The 20320-nt window shown below is 38.5% G+C and overlaps 1 protein-coding gene across 7 annotated transcripts in view; it reads left to right on the top strand.

Moving 5' to 3' along the window:
- Nucleotides 1-20320, top strand: part of LOC122560188 (uncharacterized) — a 345202-nt gene that overhangs the window by 288503 nt on the left and 36379 nt on the right. For 6 of the 7 annotated variants that reach the window (XM_087994826.1, XM_043710580.2, XM_087994830.1 and 3 more), the window contains exons 10-12: nucleotides 2764-2861; nucleotides 11204-11379; nucleotides 19292-19476. In XM_087994826.1, coding sequence (XP_087850952.1) covers nucleotides 2764-2861; nucleotides 11204-11379; nucleotides 19292-19476 — 459 coding nt within the window. The remainder of the gene's footprint in view (nucleotides 1-2763; nucleotides 2862-11203; nucleotides 11380-19291; nucleotides 19477-20320) is intronic. The other variant, XM_087994829.1, reaches the window with a different exon arrangement.

Here is a 20320-nt window from a genome sequence, read left to right as displayed (position 1 = left end):
GATTACAGCCACCACTATACTCTGGATCCCTCCTCGATTTCTTGTCAGACTGCTTGTTCAGTACCCAGTACTGAATGATGAGAAATTTTCTCCAGTTAAAAATTGAGAAAACCAGATATATTGTCTGCTATCCCTGCTACAAACTCAATCCCTCGCACTAGACGTTTTTTGAGGCTGAAGCAGATCATTCACAACCTTGGGGACCTTTTTGCATTGAAAGGAATTGAACTTGCTTTATTCTCACATGGACTCAGGCAGAAAGTTTACAAGTTGCCACCTATGCCACAAGGCACCAAAAAGTGCCTAGGTACAGATTCTTGAGTACAAGTTCTTAGGGCAAAACATCAGAAAAATAAAGATATAAGTAGTCCAGCATTGCAGATTGTAGGAATAAATTAGAAAGTAGAGAAAGAAAAGGTTCAGAAAAACAGTCCTTCCAACCTAGTCCATGCTGGCACCTAGCCCCCCCCCCCCCCAGTCCATGCTGGAACCTAGTCGTTCTCCCCCCCCCCCCCCCCCCCTCCCCAGTCCATGCTGGCACCTAGCCCCCACCCAGTCCATGCTGGAACCTAGCCCCCCACCCCCACCCCCAGTCCATGCTGGCACCTAGCCCGCAAGTCCATGCTGGGCTTGACTCCAGACTGCGCTGAGCTTCACCTCGAATTTCTCAAGGCCAGGAGACCGCTCTCAAATCACGTCAAGACCAGAAGATTATGCTGAAGCCATGCTGGGTCAACAGACCGCCATGGGCCACTGAAAGAACACCATGTCAGTCCAATAGACTGCCCTGTCCTGCCAAAAGACCACCCTGCCACGTAACCCTATGATGAGCTTCTGACCTCATATAAACCTCGTTTCTCTAACATATGTGGCTCCTACCTTGCCTTACCTCATCTTCTGCTTAAGCTCTCATTCAAGTATTTGTCACCTCTGGACTTGATTGTTCCCGTGCTCTGTTGTCTATCCTTCCAGTTTCCATCTTCCATGTTCTTGGCCTAATCAAGTAGTCTATGGCTTATATCCGACTTTACACAAGTCTCATTCACCTGTTACCCTGTCCTCACTGACTTATATGAGCCACTAGTACAGCAATGCTTCAGTTTTAAAATATGTATCCTTATTTTCAAATTCTCTACAGCCTTACTTCTCTAACACTCTGTAGTCCCTCTAGCCCTACAACCCTCATCTCTGTACCTCTCTAATTCTCCTGTATATTCCCATGTTTATTCATTCTACCATTGTTAGCCATAATTTCAGCTACCTCAGCCCTAAACTCTGAAATTTGTTCCTGAAACCCCTCTGCATATCTTGCTTTTGTTCTTTAAGACACATTCATTAAAGCTGTCTGACTCGAACTTTACTAGGACGACACCAAAGATGAGGGATTTTAGAGACCAGGAAAGATCAGTGAAATTGGATATTTTCCTTGAAGCAGAGAAGATTAAGAGATCACCTTATTGAGGTGCTCACAATCAAGAATACTTTGGCAGGGTAAAGAAGGATGTTCTTCTTCCACTGGTCAATAGGTCAGTAACAAGGGAGTCATAATTTCAAGATTGTCAGCAAGAGAGTGAAGAGCGAGAGGAAAAATTTCTTTACTCTGAGAATTGTTCAGGTATGGAATGCAATGCTGGGGGAGTGTTAGAGGTGGATTCTGTTGGAGCTTTCAAAAGAAGGCTGGATATATCTTTCAAAGTGAAGAATTGCGAGGGCTTCATAGGGCTGGGAAGTGGGACTTGCTGGGTAGTTCTTTTGGAAGTTGGTACAGATACAATGGATTGAATGGCCTCCTTCTGTGCTGTAATATTCTGTGACTATCTTAATTGCCAACTTTAATGTCAGGCAGTATACCTTTGTCCCTTGCTATTAATGTCACTGTCTCCACTCGTGCTATTCTCTCCGGATCCCAGCAGTATTAGCCATGTGGTCACGTTTGCTAAGTGTCGAATGTTGAGAACATTCATCATCTTTATTAGATGTTCCTTGAGAATTTATGCTCAAGAGGAAGGCAGTTAATTGTTGATAGACTAGGTCACACAGTATCCATTTTTTCAGGGACCAACTGACCTACTAAACAGCCAAATAAAAGCAAAATACCGCAGATGCTGGAAATCTAAAACAAAACAGAAAATGCTAGAGAAACTTAGCAGGTCTGGCAGCACCTGGGGGGAGAAAAACAGTTAACATTTCAAATCTAGTATGACTTCATATAACACAGGCTCTGAAGAAGAACCATACTGGACTCGAAATGTTACCTCTGTGCTGCCAAATCTGCTGAGTTTCTGCAGCATTTTTCCATTTTTGTTTAATCAAACACACAATATGGCTGGATGGAAGGACACTACTGTTCATATTGAGGTGGTTGTTATGGTGGGAGGGTCCACAACCAAGTAAAAATAGAAAATAATTAGAAGTACATTAGACACGCATGTTTCTTCATTTCAGTGCTCTAGCACTTCACTTGTCATGTGTTAATCTCAGACAGTAAGAGGGCTCCATACTTATCCAGATGTGAAGGCAACTGGAGCCTTTCTACTGTGACCATATTGAAAGACAATGTTCCCTAACTAACCAGCTATCAATCAGTCTTTCTCCTTCCCACTCTCAGATACTCCACCCAATCTGGCTCAGCAACTGATATGACATTATTAGATATTTACATACAACTATTGGACATCCATGGAAAATAGCCATTCTCTCCTTGAATAATTGAATGAAAATGTAGAAGTTCTATTGTTTTAACATTTTTGTTTCATTTTTCAGTATGAACAGTTTGAAAGCACCATTGGTTTCAAGCTTCCAAATCATCGAGCTGCCAAGAGACTCTGGAAAGTCTGCATTGAACACCACACATTCTTCAGGTAAACAGGAAGGCAAAGGCACTCATTGGTAAAGCACCTAAATAATGATGAGGCAAATTGTTCAGTCATTCAAGGGAATGTTTCCAACTTTTTTCTGTACATTAGTGGCTCCTTCCAGATTTGCTCTTGGATGCCATGTAAACATTGAGTATTATGCAGCAACAAGAATGTGTGTATGTACACTTTCTGTCAATGAGGAATTCATAGCACACGTATAACATTGCAAGTTTTATAAGCATTAGACTGCTCTTATAACTCAGTTTGAAATATACCAGGCAGGTATCACATATAAAATTTGCAACACCTGCAGCAGTTTATCTTGTGTGGTCATTTTCCGGTTAAAATATTTTCTTCTGCCTCTATATCCACCCGCCTCAGTCTGAAAGTTGACGACCTGTGCATATTTGTTAACCTCTACCTGTGTAGATTGTATTAGCCTCTGTAATTTCCCTGTTCGGTCTTTCATACCTAAGTGTTCTCCTGTCTTGCCTGCATCCTAATATATTATCATTAATGTTTCCTGACAGTAACAATCATGGTAACAATTGTATAATTAATGTGTCTGCAACTTCTCATTTTTCTCAACTTAATCAGCCTTTCAATTCTCCCTCTTATGCTAGCACCAGTACTGCCTCATTAGTCATTATTTTAATTCAACATGTTTATCAAGCCATCACTGAAGTATTTCTGATGATTTTTCTTCAGCATCAAAGATTGTTTTCATGTTCACATTCGTTGATGGGACTGGTCTGTGCAAGTCATTTGCAAACTGCTTGTCAATCCTGTATCCTCAGATCAAAAATTTAGAATGGGGCTTGCATCTAGAGATAGTTTCCTGCTTAATTTTCAAAGTTGATAGTACTGGCATTCGTATTCATCTGTAAACAGAGCTTTGTCAAACTCTCTCACAATTGTTTTAGAATTTCTGTTGAACTGAAGTTTTCATTTAAATTTGGTGTTCTTAATTATGCAAACTATATCTTGCACTTATACAATTGAATTACAAGTATATTCTTTTGTACATTGATGTAAACACAGCTTTGAACGCAGCTAGAATTGTTATATGCTACGCATATGTCATTGACTAGTATTTACTCAGCATTTTGATGATGCTGTTATGGAACTTGGACATAGGTATTTTAATATTTCACATTTTCTTTTGTTATGTGCATTCCTTATCTCCAACTAATGACCTGGCAATGAGTTTTCATGTGGGCAGATGCAGAGAATCATTTTGCAGAATGTAGGGAGAAATATGTATTTAGTTCATTCAGATTTGAAATGACTAGTCACAATAGATTCTGACTTTTGAAAATTCAAAACGGAGGCTTGAACTAAATTGTCTGCAAGAAAGCAAGCCAGGCTGTCTGATCCTTAATATTTTAAGGTTAGCAAGTCCTTTATACAAGGCTGCTAATCAAATTATACATAGTCAAAGCATTTAAAAAGTATTCAAAGTAGGAACATCTGTTCCTTTAGCCATGCAATACACAATATGCTCCATTGTATACTTGGAGTCTCTGGAGGCTTTTTGCTTGGGATAAGAACTAAAGATTTCACTCCTGTTTAGCTCAGTTTACCGTGAAGTTGAACTCCGTGAGGCTAACAGAGGAATTTCCTGTTGACTGAAAAATCTTGAAGATTATTGAACTGTACAACAAATATGCGCTAATTTAATCTCCTGTGAACTGATTTTTTTCTTGCTTTAGGTCTGGCATGTAAATTTTGGTTATTTTTGTGTATTGCATTTTGTTACTTTTATAAAAAAATTGTATGTGTTTATTTTTGGTTAAAAACAAATAGACTGACAGTGTGGCCTTTCCGAGCAGAAAAGTCCATGTAATTGCTGATGTTTTATCCACCATCCTGGGTGAAGAAGCACTGCAAATGTTAACTTGGACTTTCTAGGAAAGCTCCCCTATCTTAAACCTCAAAAGTCACCAAAACCTTAAAGCACTTTGTCTTTCCCCAGTACTTCCTCTTTGCAACTTTATCTATTGAGGTAAAATGCAAATTGCTTTTCTCTGACCATGTTTTACTGACATGTCTCTAATTTTTTATTTTGAGTTAAGTCTGTTTTGCTACCTCCCCTTACCTTTTAAAATGGAATGTCTTGGGATGTTTCCTGCATTAAAGTTCTATGTAACTGCAAGTTATTGTCTTAGTTCAATGATAATTATACAAAATTACTTTACTTAAGTAGACTTATATTTCGCTGTAGGCTGATGAGTGTTATGGGAGCAAAAGCATGATTACAAATGGATGTTTTAATTGTGCAAATACATATTTGCCAAATGAGTTGTTTTAAAAAGAGATTATCAAATTACATTGTAATAACCTCAAAACAGCATCTAGAGGGTGATGCCAGGAAATCATCTTGAACTAATAGTGTGCACATTTTTCTGATTTTTTTTTAAAAAAAGACCATCTTTCCCTTAACTAAAAAAAATGTTCATCTCGTAATCTTACAGTAAATGTAATGAGCTGATATTTCAAAGATCTAAAGGAGAGGTATACAAATGTAAGAATTAGGAATGTAATTAGGTTACTTGGCCCATCGAGTCTGTTCCACTCTCTTTAGTAAGTTCTTGGCTGATCTGATGTGGCCTCAACTCTACATCCCCACTATTCATTTAAATCATTTGTACTTTTTCTATTCTTTATGCCCAAGATAAGTTCGCACTATCCTTTCCTTAATCTGTCACAGCCTATGTATATCTATCACTTTTTTAAAAAAACCTTTATGAACTTCTTATGGCCTCTTCACAACTAACTTTCCTATCTGTCTTAGTGTCATAAGCAAGTTCAGCAGTCATGCATCTGTTCCCTTCATCGAAGTTGTTAATGTAAGTTGAAAACAATTGAGGACCCAAAACTAATCTTGTATACTCCACTTGATGTGGTATTCATATCTTGCCAAGCTGAAAATTATGTATTAATGCCTACATTTTGTTTCCTGTTAAAAGTCCACTCCTCTGTTCACACTATTATGTTACCCTGTTGACCATGAGGTCTTATTTTGTGTAATATTTGACATGACGTCTTATCAAATACCTTCCAAAAGCCCAAGTACATGTGTTCCCCTTTGTGTAAATTGTGTTTCTTCCAAAAACAACCCCAATAAATTAGTCCAACATAATTTCCTTTCACTAAACAGTAATGATTCTGCCTGATAGCATTGAGACAATCTCAATGCCTTGCTATATGCTCTTAATAAAAGATTCCAGCATTTTTTCCATTTCCAATGTTAAACTAATTATCCTGGATATCCTGCTTTCTGTCTCTTCCCATACTGCCTTCAAACTTTCTTGAATAGAGAAGTCACATTTGCTCTTTTCCAAAATATCATAAAACATATGCATCTCCTGTTTCACCAGTCATGTCTGTTGATGACCTCGAATAAAGCCCATCAGGGCCTGAGAACTTGACAGCTTGTAGTTTGAATAATTTTCCCATGATCTTTTTCCAGTGAATGTAATTGTTTTATGTTCCCTCCTTTTCTCTTCCTAACTTATATTCACCCGAGATGTTATTTGTCTCCTCTACAGTAAGGACAGATGCAAACTATATGTTCTGTCCTGTCTCCTTCTCTTTCTCTCTCACTATCTTGCTCTCTCTCCACTAAATACACATCCACCACTCATTTGCTGTAAACCATTTGCCTTCTGTTCATCTTTATTTGACTAATTACTTAAACTGTCCTTTTTACTACCTTTGTAACCAAAGTCTTATCTGCTAGTGCATTCCTATGCTTTTGCACTCTTTTGCTACCTCTCATGTTCTGATCATCATTTCCTTTCTTGCTAACTTGCTTTTTTGCCTTGTTATCTCAAATCGATTTATCGCATCTACTCAAATTTGATCCCTCCCATTCCACTATTTTGTTAAAATTTTTCCTAATTATATGAATCACCAATTATATTACAATACTCTCAACCATCCCAGTGCTATAGCTTCCCCTTTCCCCAGTCCTGATGCCAGCATCCCATGAATGGAAACTAATTTCTCCAACACCAATCTCTGAGCCATGCACTTAACTCTAATTGTCTTTCCCTGCACTAATTTGCTGATGGCTCAGGTAAGGTGAAACTGGGTAAGTGTAGACCTGTGAGCTTGACTTCGGTGATGGATAAGTTGTTGGAGGTAATTCTGAAAGATAGAACTGACATGCATTTGGAGAGGCAAGGACTGATTAGGGATTGTCCACATGGTTTTGCGTGAGGGGAATAGTGTCTCACAAATTTGAGTCTTTTGAGAAAGTAACCAAAAAGATTGATTAGGGCAGAGCAGTGGACATTGTTTATATGGACTTTAGTAAAACCTTTTGACAAGGTTCTGCATGGTAGTCTAATTAGTAAAGTTCGATCTTATGGGATTCATAGTAAGCTTTGCCGACTGGATATAAAATTGGCTTAAATGTCGGAGACAGAGGGTGGTGGTGGAGAGGTGCTTTTTGACTGGAGGCCTGTGACTGGCAGTGTTCCACAAGGATTGGCACTGGGTCCACTGCTTTTTGATATTTATATAAATAATTTGAATGAGAAATTAGGAGGCATGTTTAGTAAGTTTGCAGATGATACAAAGATTGGTGGTACAGTCAACAGTGAAGAAGTTGTCTAATATTGTAAAGAGATTTTGAGCAATTGGATCTATAGGCTGAGGAGTGGCAGATGGAGTTTAATTTGGATAGATGCAAGGTATTACATTTTGGTAAAACAAACAAGGGCAGGATTTATACAATCAATGATAGGGCCCTGGGTAGTGTTGTAGAACAGAGAGACCTAGGGGTTCAAGTACATAATTCTTTGAAATTTGCATCACAGGTAAACAGGGTGGTCAAGAAGACATTAAGCACATTTGTCTTCATTGCTCAGACCTTTGCGAACAGGAGTTGGGTCATGTTAAGGTTATATAGGACGTCGGTGAGGCCTTTCCTGGAGTACTGTGTGCAGTTCTGGCGGCATATTTTTAAGGTTAGGGGAGAAAAATTTAAAACTAAAATGAGGGGCAACTTTTTTACGTACAATGGTTGAGTCGAATGAGTGAATGCGAGTATAGTTGCAACATTTAAAAGACATTTGGTCATAAGTACATGAATAGGAAAGGTTTAGAGGGATATGGGCCAAATACAGGTAGTTGAGACGAGTTTAATTTGGGAACATGGTCATTTTGGACTGTGTGGACCAAAGGGTCTGTTTCTGAGGTGTATAACTCTATGAATCTAACCCAAGCTTATTAGTGTTGAGTTTCTGCTTTTTACTTCAGCCCTTAGCTGTTCATACTTCCGACTGCAGGACCTCTGTGTTCATCCTCCCAGTTCATTGGTGTATCCCTTCCCACTGCTAGTTCCTGTCCAGCCCAGAGCAGGCACAGCTGTCTGGATTCTCACTCCCAGCTGAAGAGAACTGTGTCGAATGCCTCTCCCTCCAATGAGAAACTGTTTCTTACTCTCACTATCAATTGACCATCTACAGATGAAGGTATTAAGGTGATGAAAGAATTACAGCATATCTAACATGAAAGTCTGTTTACTTGGATCAACGTGATGATGGATTCCACAAGTGTACTTTCCAAGACCAATGATCCACAAATGCTTATTTACACTGCACACATTTATGTAGTGACAATCCTTGCTGTGTTGATTTAACAGAAGATTGGAAAGATTATGTAATTAAATTTGTTTGCTGGTTTTTTTTGTTTTTTACCCTTTCACTGTGATATAATCACAGTTTTCTTTCTCTGACTTTGTTCTCTTGGTGTTCTCCATGTTCTACATCCACCCCTAACTTAAGTCTACACATGAGGGAGCAAGTGGAGATTCGGAGGTTTTAAACTTATGGCCAGAGCCAATCCCATTATTGACCTTTTGCAAGAAACTTTTGAGGGAGAAGTTTGTTTACTTATTGTGGTTCAGTGTGGGGACAAGGCTGCCTGCTTCGTTCTTTTTAATATTTTTTATAAAGAGCCTGCAATGAAGAAGACAATATTTTCAACAACATGAAGAATTATAAATAATTGGAAACAAAGCAATGACAGTGAAGATTAAAAAACATTTTATTTGCAGTTTCCACAAATAAATGAGAACAGAATAGTTTGTAGGTGCATTGGTGTCAGCAGAAAACAGCTGCAGTTTTCCTTTTAAACCAAAGATTACAATTGTAATTAGATGCAATCAGACATAATATTGGATTTTAGAAAAATGAGCCCATCAGAGGAGCTTTGATGACTTTAATAATGGTATCACTTACAGTCAGCAGTCGCCCTGAGACATTGTTGGAAAGCTGCAGGCAGACTTTGCAAAGTTACTGAACTGAGGAAACATTTCATTTCATGATCTTGTTTTTAGCCAAACATCAAGAGTAAGTTGGTTATGGCATTGGCCTGAATTTAAATTAAAAGTGACATGAAACTGTCAGCATTCCTCACTACATCCCTGAAAATGACTCTGGTTTCTGGAGTTCATACAGGTGCTGTTAAATACAAAAAACTAGACGTTGTTGTCTGTCTTATGCTTCACCATTGGGGGTGCTGCTGAAGCTCCTGTATACTGTAATCAATTTGAAATCACTGAACCGATGAGAGCTTTGCTTTTTCTGCTGTAATATTGCTGTTGCAAAATAAAACCCTGAAAACACATTGAAAATCATGTCTAACTGGGACTTAACTGTATAAAATGCCAGAATGACATGGTGAATCTGTTTGCTCCCTGAAAACTAATTTTATATTTGTATTCCTTTTGTTTTTTCCATTCTATTTAAAAAAAATGCAAGATTTTTGATGTTTGTAAGTTTTTAGACTTAATTATCTAATATTAATGCCCCAATTGTTTTATTATATAGTAGTATTTAGAAGATAAGTGAGAAATAATCAATTCATTTAATTTCCTGGCTGGAAAAACACAGCAAGCCAGGCAGCATCAGGTGGTGGAGAAGTCAACGTTTCGCGTATAACCCTTCTTTAGGACTAGATGTGAGTTTTTGGGGAGCTACAGGTTCGAGGGAGGAGATGGTGGGTTGGGGAATGTAGCAGAATCCTGAGATGCTGATAGTGATTTAATTTCCTGGCTTTAACTCCTGACAGACCAGGAGTCTTTTCACGTTGTAAGTTGTTTATCTTGCAAGATGCCCGGAGAGCCCTTAAGATTTTTTTATTTTCGTTGAGATGTAGGCATCTTTGGCTCAGCCAGTGTATATTGCCCATCCCTACTTAGCCTTGAGAAGTTGGTGATGAGCTGCCATCTTGCACTGTTGCAGTGTATGTAGTGAGGATACAGTGTTGTTCAGAAGAGAAATACTTAGTACCAGATTCAAACTAAGGTTGAGAAAGGAAAAGTGCATCCAGAGAGCTGGGCAGCAGTGATCAGTGTCATTTCAGCACAGTTCGCAAAATTTGGATCAGTATCAGAGTTGTAAGTTGAGTATAATTCCTTGTGTTCCTCCTCGATGCTCTTGACCACCACTACACTCAACTTTTGCAACTCTTGTTGGTCTTCCAAGCTCTACTTGGGAGAAATCCCTAGCATCCTGAAGTTCTATCAATGTAGAATTTGACTTCCTGGATTTTATCTAAGTTTTGAGCTTAGTTAATGAAGCCCTGTCTGCCCTCTCAAATGGATATAAAGGAACTCCTAGCACTATTTAGATAAAGAACATATTATTTTTAAGTATTGATGCCAATATTGCAAAAAATGGATTATCTGGTCATTACCACAGTGCTGTTTCTGGAATCTTGCAGTGCACAAAATTGGCTCCCTTGTTTGCTATGTTACCAGCGCAGTTCCACAGTCAATTAAATACTTTTGCAGTAAAATATTTTGAGGCATTGTGTAATTGTGAAAGAGACTGTATGATTTTCTTTTAAACTCGCACTCTCAGTGTCACAGTCGTTGCTGACCTTCATTAGCCTTATATTCTTTAGTGTATTAACATTCGATGACAAATCTCTCCATTGACTCACTCTTATGTACACCTCCAATATTGCACCTTGACCTGCAATCATTGTGGAATTCAATTCACAAGCTTATTTGCTTCTCTCTCTGTCTCTGTTTCTCTCTCTCTCTGTCTCTCACACACATTCTCTAATTCTGTCTCTGTCCCCCCTCCTTTTGAGGTGCTCCATAACAATGTTGTCTTTTTTGTCCCAACTTTTAGCCATCCTAATGGTTCCTTGGTTCATTATTGACTTTTCCCTGATTCTGCTCCTTTTGAAGCATGTTGAAGTTTTCTGTCTACAGATGCGAATGAGAAGTGTGACATTTTCTCATTGCAATTAATTTTGCAGGTTACTTAAGTGATGGCCCAAGGTTTTGTTTGTAGTAATTGTGTTCGTTACCTTCCTTGTAGACTTGTGTCCCCTGAGCCACCACCTAAGGGATTCCTTGTGATGGGCTCAAAGTTCCGTTATAGTGGGCGTACACAGGCTCAAACAAGGCAAGCCAGTGCTTTAATTGATCGGCCTGCACCCTATTTTGAACGCTCCTCAAGCAAAAGATATACAATGTCAAGGAGTCTAGATGGAGGTATGATTTTCCTTTGACGTTTGGACTGTGCCGTCAAAAATATTTACCATGAATGCCATAAAGGAAACCTATTAAGTCTGCGCTACAACTGTGTACTGCATAAACTGGTGGTAAATCTGAGAAATCTTTGTCCATGAGAAAACCATTTATTTGATTCATTGCTTTGATTCCACTTTCCTTTTGTTTTGTACTCTTAAAATAGGAAACTGGGTACAGTGGTCTCCCCATAGCCACGAGGTATACATTCTAAGACCTACCGCGGAAGCCCAAAGCTGCGGATAGGTGCGAACCCATTAATTTAAATGGGAAATGTACCTTAGCGGCAGCCTCCTGGTCCCTGATTCTGGAACATTCCCTATAATATATTCGGGTCGCAGTAAACCACAGTAACTGTACCTGCAGATACGGGGTTCGCCCTATAGTGCATTTTTGTTCCCTAAAAAGGACTTATTCCTAAGTGTGAAGTGCTGCAGTGCAAATAATTAAAATCAACTCAAAAAGACATAACCTTCTGAATCACCTGAGCTAGTTTGGATTTTCTGGTGCAGGAGTACACTCTGCTGTAAACACTTTGATAATTTTCTTTCAAAGAATACATCTTTGACTAATGGAGTATTTTTGAAGAGAATTAAGAGCTGTCTAGATAATGTTTAATGGTGCAAATGACTTGACATGGTCCATTTAAAGGATGATTTTTCCAGCTATGAATGAAGATAATAGTTCAATAATTGCAAGTAAATGACAAAAACCAGGCATGAAAGACAGACCAGATGGAACAGTCACTTTCAGAATTCCAATTCATTTCAGCACAGTAGTTGGAAGGGGTAAAAATCCAAAGGAAATTATGCTTTCAACATCACTTTAATGCAATCCTATCCCCTGCCTTAGCCGTTTTTCTTAAAATAATATGCAAACTGGAAGGGTCTGAATAGGACACACAGTCTACATTGAGTCAAAATGCATTTGACTGAAGAAGCACATTTTCGTCACAATGAAAAAAGTTGACAAAAGAAGTTGTTGTTAATGTTGATCCTGAACTGCAGATGCTGCTGACAATGAGACAAATTTGATCGTTCTGAGAACTCATAAAGCAATACAATTTACTCCAGTCTAGACAGTGATCAGTTTCTTAGACTAAGCATTATTAGTTATTTAAATATCCACTATGTCTTGACAGCTTGTGAATTTACAGAGGCTTGATTTAACAATCAAAATAAATATTTAACCATTTTGCTATGTTCTTCACCTTGTTAGTATAACAAGTGTACACATTTACTGTGTTTCGTTTAGTGGTGCAATAACATGCAGTGCAGTGTTTTATTATTTGAATGTAACTTTATAAATGGTGGCTTTGGTAAACATCAAGAGGTACTCTATAGTCTGAGATTAATTGTACAAGCTTGTTTATTACTTACAATAGTTTAATAATATCTAATAATTTAACAATAAAAATAACAATAATTACTAACAAAGAAAATGATGTTAACTTAAATACTTCATCATCAAAAATAATAGCATTAAGAACTGGAGTAGAATATCCGGCCCATTGCACCAACTCCACCATTCAATATGATCATGACTGATCGAACACCTCAATGCCTTTTATGCACACTATCTCCACAGCCTTTTAGAACCCTAGAATCCTGACAGTGGAGAAAAGGGTTATTTGGCCCGTCGGGTCTGCACTGACCCTCCAAAGTGCATCCCCCCCCAGCCCCCCACCCTATATCCTTAACCCTGACTAATCCCCCTGACCTGCACATCCCTGGACAGTTGTGGCAATTTAGCAATCCACCTGCACTGCATGTTTTAGACTGGGAAAGAAAACTGGAGCACCCAGCAAAAACCCACACAGACATGGGAGAACATGCAAACGCTACACAAACAGTCACCCAAGGCTGGAATCAAATCTGGGTCCCTAGTGCTGTGTGGTAATAGTGCTAACCACTGAACCACCGAGCCCCCTCCCCTTTTAGGCCCCCTTGATAATCAAAATTTATCAATGTCTACTTCAAATATACTCCAAACGTGGACTTCCACAACTCTAGGGGACAGAGAATTCCAAAATTTGCCATTCTGATTTCTCCTGTTATCTATTCTAAATGGCATTGCTTTTATTTTTAAACAGTTCTAGATCTCCCAACTAGGAGAAACCTCTTACTTGCATCCCTATAAGTATTACGTAGGATTCAAGAAGATCACCTCTCATTCTTTGGCAGCGAGAGAATGCAGACTCAATTTGCTAAATCTCACTTCATGGGACAATCCCATCATCCCGGGAACCAGTCAGGTGAACCTTTGTTGCACTCCCCTATATGGCAATAATACCCTCACTGAGATAAAGAGACCCATGCTGTGTACAGTACTCCAGGTGTGGTATAATCAAGGTCTTATACAATTGAAGCAAGATTTCATTGCACCGCTACTCAAATCCTGTTACGATAAAGGGTTCCATTAGCCTACCTAATGGCTTGCTGCACCTACATTTTTGCTTTAGTGACTTATTGATAAGGACTCCCAAGTCCCTTTGCACATTTGTACTTTCTGACCTCTCCCCATGTAAGAAATACTCTGAGCATTTGTCCTTCTTACCAAAGAGAATTACATTCCATCTGCCATATTCTTGCCCAATCACTAAACCTGTCTAAAACCACCTGAAATTCTTCCTCGTAATAGACATTCCTGCTTAGTTTTGTATCATTTGCAAATTTGAAAGTATCACTTGTTAGTTCCCAGTCCAAACAATGGATCTATATTGTGAACAGCTGAGCCGGAAGCACTGACCCTTGCTGTACCCCACTAGTCACAGTCTGTCAATTGGGAATGGCCCATTTATTCCTACTCTGGTTTCTGTCTGTTAGCCCAATCTTTAATCCATGCCAGTACATTACCTCCTTTACCGTGTGTTTTTGTTTTTCTAACCAACCTTCTGAAATCCAAATATACCACATCCATCTACTCCCCTCTATCAATTTTGATAGTAACATTACCAAGAAGTTCAACTTTGTCATACATGATTTTCCATTTTCAAATTCATGCTGACTATTCCTAATTAGATTATTATTGTTCAACTGCCCATTTACCCTGTTCTTTGTGATAGATTATAGCATTTTCTTTAACACTCATGAAAGACTTTATATTTTATAGTCTATAGTTTTACATTTCCCTACTTTTTCTTGCCCGTTTGCTCCTTTCTTAATTAGTGGGTGATATTTGCTGGCTGCCAATCTGCAGGAATTATTCCAAAATGTATAGAATTTTGGAAGATGATTAAACCTGAATCTATTCGAGCTTTCAACCTGCATTTTATAAATAGGTAATGCTCTAAGTAGATGAAAACTGTATTTTGCAATTGCTAGAACTCTGTGCAAATTCACAATTTATTGTATTTGGACAATATCATACAGTACACACAAAAGACTCAAAACTGAAAAACATCAAGGTTCTTTTTCTCTCTGTCTCTCTATCTTTCTCCATCTTTGCCTCTCACTCTCTCTTTGCTTTTCCCCTCTCCCAATCTGTTGTAAAGTCTTATTTCTGCTTATTCTATATTCCTTGTTCAACTTAGAGATTCACATCATAGGTTTGATAGTATGAATAGCCTCCTATGTCAGAACTCTCAAACATATATCCATGATCTTATCCCATAACTTCTCACCCATTGAATTCACTTATTTTTCATAAGCATATTCACTTCCATCCAAAAGTCATTATGCACTCTGCTTCGATTATTGTATAAAAAAAATCACTCCTTCTTTTAACAACCCTTCCCAAATAAAATCCCCTGTTTGTCCTTTTGGTAGAGATGTTAACTTCTGCCATACATGACCTATGTGAATAACCCCTTCTCGGCACAACAGAATGACTGGTTACTGCCTCATCTTGGCAAGTCAGGGAATATTGCAGATTCATGCCTGAATAAAATGTGCTCTGCCTACAATTAATTCATTGTTTTGTAATACTTGAGCATTGTAATGTTAATTTAAAGAGCCCTTATTTTTCACTGGCTGACATGCTTTTGATGTGAAATTATTATAGCACAGGTCTAAAATAAACTGGCTGGTTCTATTGGTAACATTAAACTGTGAAATAGGAAATGTAGATCATTTCCCTTTATTTTGAAGCCAGGGATAGTGAATGCCAGCGGCAAATTGCTAGGGGCAAGGTGCATTGGTGCTGCGTGCTTGGACTGCTTTTCAAAGCGCACTGTGCAGCAATGAAATATAAAATATTTAAGTATGTATGAGTGATGGTTCTGCAAGGGATATCCAGACCCAACATGTTCATATTAGCTCATATACAATAGTTTAAATTACTTGTGTGATGTGTCAAATGGGCTGTACAAATCAAAAAGTAATGAAAAGGGAAGAGGGCTGACAGTTATGTAGGCAGAATGTAAAAGTTGTGGTATTTTTTACTTGAGCAGAGAATATGAAAAAGTGACTTAATGAGAATCTTCAAGGCTATGATTTCATTTTATTTATTCAAGAAATATGGACTTTGCTAGCTGGGCTGTTATTGCCCAGAAGGTGGTGGTGAGTTGTGTTTTTGGATTCATGTTGTTAAGAAGGGAGTTCCATAAATTTGACTTGGCAAAATTGAAGAATGGCAATACATTTTCAAGCGTGGATGGCTAGTGGTTTGGAGAGAAACTTGAAGGTTCTAGTATTCCCATGTGTCTTGTCCTTTTGGATGGTAGTGGTTGCAGGTTTGGAAGGTGCTGCTTGAGAAGCCCTGGTGAATTTCTGCAATGCGTTTTATAGATGGTATGCATTGCTGCTACTGTGTGTGGAGTGGTGGAGGGACTGAATGTCTTCAAATTTAGTGCCAATCAAGTGGGTTGGTTTGTCCTGGATCATGTCGAGCTTCCTGATTGTAGGCATCTGGACAAATGGGTAGAATTCCATCACATCTGCACTTAGATTCACAGTATTTATGAGGCTCGTCCAGCTCACTTTCTGGTCGATGGAAACCTCCAGAATTTTGGTAGTGGGTGATGCAGTGACAGTAATACCTTTTGAATGTCAAGAGGCATTGGTTGGTCTCTTCCTGCTGAAGGTCATTGCTTGGCACCTTGTGGCCATGAATGTTACTTAGCACTTGTCAACCCCGGTATTGTTGCTCAAGGTTTTGGTGCATTAAGACATGGTCTGCATTAGTATCTGAATGTCAAGGATGGTGCTGAACATAGATTAGATGAGGAGAGATGTGAAGAAACTCAATCATTATAATCCTGGGTTTTCTTCCTCCTCAATTGCTTGTCCAGTTTCCCCTTAAGTACATGATAGTTTATGAAGAATAGTTGTTTACACTGACTAATGAGGTAGCAATAAAAAAAACAGAAAATAAGGTAAGATTTGAAACTGAATTCTTCATGGGGGCAGTGATTAGAATATGGAATTATCTGCCACTCAACCAGTGTCCATGAATTCTTTTCATAAGAAATTGGCAGATGTTTGAAAAAAAGAATATTTATTTGAATGTGTAGGAAAGTAAGATTTGGATTTTTAAAAAATCGATTTCTATCCTGTGATACACATCAATTCTTTGAATCAATCTGATTGGCTTATTTATTCTTAAAAATGCAAATACGAGATTTTACTATTTCCACAACTTAAATGCTTGGTAGGATTAAATCCTGGGTCTTTGTGAATTTGAACCTTATATCAGTTATGTTTTAGTCAAACACACATGGTTGATCAACAACTCTCATTCTCATTGCTTGGACAACATTACATCAGATGCACAGCACCAAAACTGGCAATTCAACCAACCAATCTGTACTGACATTTATATTCCATTTGAGTCTCCTCACAACCCTCCTCATCTAAGTCAATCATTGTAATCCTCTGTTCCTGTCTCCTTCGTTCGCTAGCTTACTTTATATGAATCTCTACTATTTGCTTCAACCACTCCCTGTGGTAGCGAGTTCCACATTCTTTCCATTCTTTGAGTAAAGAAGTTTTTGGTTTAGATTCTCCGCAGGATTTGTTGTTAACTTTTTTCTATTGATGGCCCCCAGGTATGATCTTCCCTGTAAAATGGAACATTCTCCATGAAATCTCTTTCTAAATTTTAAAATTTATATTAGTTCACTTGTCTCTTACCTATTTTAAAGAAGGCCAGGCAATGTAGACTTTTGGCTATAGAAATATTGTTGAAAATACACTTGATCTTGAGTAGTATCAATTAAATATTGGTTATGTAGGAAGAGAGCACAAAAGAAAACTTGGTCTAACACCTGAAGCAATCATCATAATCCTGGGTTCTCTTCCTACCCGATTGCATGTCAAGCTTCCCCTCAAGTACATGATAGTTTATGAACAATAGTTGTTTAACACTGACTAATGAGGTGGCAATAGAAAAAATAAGTTAAGGCTTGAAACTGAATTCTTTGTTGGGGCGAGGATACATTTGGAGGCTCACTGCACTTTAAAATTTAGGGCACCTCAATATAAAATTGTCACACTGTCATTGTTAATACCATTTACCAACCTTGGAAAATTTCTGCCATTGATGTGACATTAGTCCGTAGGTAAACTATATAGGAAGGAGACTGTGTGACAGGTGGAAGTGGAAATTTAGCCTACCTCAGTATTGTGTAGCTGGGAAGAGCACTGCTGCTCTTCCTATCTCCACATTAAAGTAAATATTATGGAAAGTCATCCCCCACATTTTCACCAGGGTATCAGTGATCTATTTAACAACATTATAAAACTGGAAAAATTGCATTGAACTGGCATTCCCAACCCATTCAGGAATGGCTGGGTGGCTACCAGATTTGCCCTCAATCTCCTGTTGGCTGTGACAAAGCAATCCAGGTAATTTTAAATACAATTCAATGGCCACAAAGTCCATTTAACTAGATGGGACAGATGATTGCAGGCAGCGCTTCACTGCAGGCACATGATACATATCATGACCATGCGCATATACTGTTCTCATCACTATCACTGCTTGCTGCTCTCCCTGTATTTTGTATCCTGCTTGCACTCGACAGCTTTAAAATAGTGTAAACAGGCAGAAGAATTGAGGAGTCTTATCCTGAGGACATCAGAAGCAACTTACTATTTTTTTTACACTGACATGTAAAAAGGCTTTGATGCTTAATAAGCCAAACCCTCTTGCAGAAACTCAGCAGGAAATAGAGGGATGAGGGTTTTCAATTTAAGTAAAGGAGTATAAGCTGACCAGATACTGCTTTGTCACAGCATGCAGTTTAAGCAAAACAGCCTGCCACTGTAGGGTGACGTGGCTCTGACCAGTGACTGAACAAAGCTCCTTATTATTCTTTGTTCGGGTAATGGAGATAGCTCACAGAATACTTTGCGTTTACAGGTTAGTTAATCAGGTGCACTACACTTCTTCAGCCTCCCCATTGTGTGATGTTCTTTTGATTTTACAATTAATTATAGACTTCGGTGGAATAAGTACAATCCTTAAACTCCTCACCAAAGCTGAAATTTAGAAAAATATGATGCAAAGATTTAAAAATGGCATGTCAAATATCAATTGGTAATGTCATGATGTTTGGAGAAAAGAAAATCTCCTACAATAGTTTCATTCTGAATTGGCAAAAACCCATTCTGATGTACATGGTGTGCCCAATTTATGTGCATTTGGCAGTGGAGTTATAAAATAGCCATGCAAACTCTGATTAGCCTCTTTCGGTGAGCCTCAGAAATTGGTACACTTCCTAAATGCACCAAGTATTTAAATCCTATTAGGAATTGGCACCTCTCTATCATTCAATAATTGATTATTTGTTCAAAGATGGATCAACCCGTTCCCAGGTTAAACTAATTGCTGTTTGAATTACCCTTGTATCAGATTCTTTCCATTTGCCTGTGACTTCTATGGAATATTTTAGAGTATGATGACCACATTTTACGTCAGATATTCTGACTTGCAGAGTTTTTCCGTCCAGCTTCAGTTGGGGAAAATCACGATGCACTTTTGAAAGAGTCAACAAAAGACGCAAGCGAAACTTCAAGGACAGAGACTCCAGACACAACACAGTCAGACAGCAAGAAATCCTCCCAGAAGTCAGAAAAAAATGAGGAAGTGACCACACCAACAAAAATTAAAGAAATGAAGGTACACAATGTTGAAATTTTAATTTTGAAGCAGATAATCATTTTGGTTGTTAACAGTTCACTGTACTCGATTAGTGGGATTATGTGGAATTACAAAGCAGATTAGTGTCTCGCCTAGTAGAGTAGCATGTTTATGTAAATAAATACTTTATGCTGTTGTGCCTAATGCAAATCAGACAGCATAATGAAAGACCTAGATTTGCACGCAGTCCAAGTTCACTGCTGGGACGCTATTCAAATTCAGCTGATTCTGGTGGTATAGAACCACCAAATATGCTGGTTCTGAGGAATATTGTCAGGGTGAACAAACCTAGTTCCTGATGGAAGCCCAAAATTGCTCCTGACTCAAGCCAGTTTGCAGCGTCATGAGTAAAACTCTAGAAATTATCTGGGAAAGGAAATGGTCAATTTCATACTTGTAGGGAATGAGTTCTTTTCCAAGATGAACATTAAAATGCAATCTTGGAGGTCAGAAGGGCGATCTTTTGTGTTTACACAGTTTGACTTAGAACTGCTTGAAAATGACACCAACATACCCCTATTTTTCCATAACGTGCATATAACCCATTAACACTTTCTGTGTGGGCTTGCACACGCATGATGGTTTAATTGGGTCAGCTTGTAAGCTATGGCCTGTGTGGTAACTTCTGATTGCTACATGACTGTGAGGCTTAGAGAGGACATTGCTGATGACCAAAACAATGCTCAATAACAAGTGGCATCAAGAAGCCAGAGAGGAAGGGAGGTTACAGCAGATTGATGATAGCCTGCCATCTAACATGGTGCATAAAGTGCACATCGAAATTAGAGACAGTAGAGAACAATACAAAAAATTAAGTACAGCA

Source organism: Chiloscyllium plagiosum, unplaced genomic scaffold (assembly GCF_037043375.1).
Source record: "Chiloscyllium plagiosum isolate Xiang-an unplaced genomic scaffold, Cpla_swu_hap1 HiC_scaffold_15, whole genome shotgun sequence".
NCBI classification, from domain to species: domain Eukaryota; kingdom Metazoa; phylum Chordata; class Chondrichthyes; order Orectolobiformes; family Hemiscylliidae; genus Chiloscyllium; species Chiloscyllium plagiosum.
This window is presented reverse-complemented; position numbering and strand designations above follow the sequence as displayed.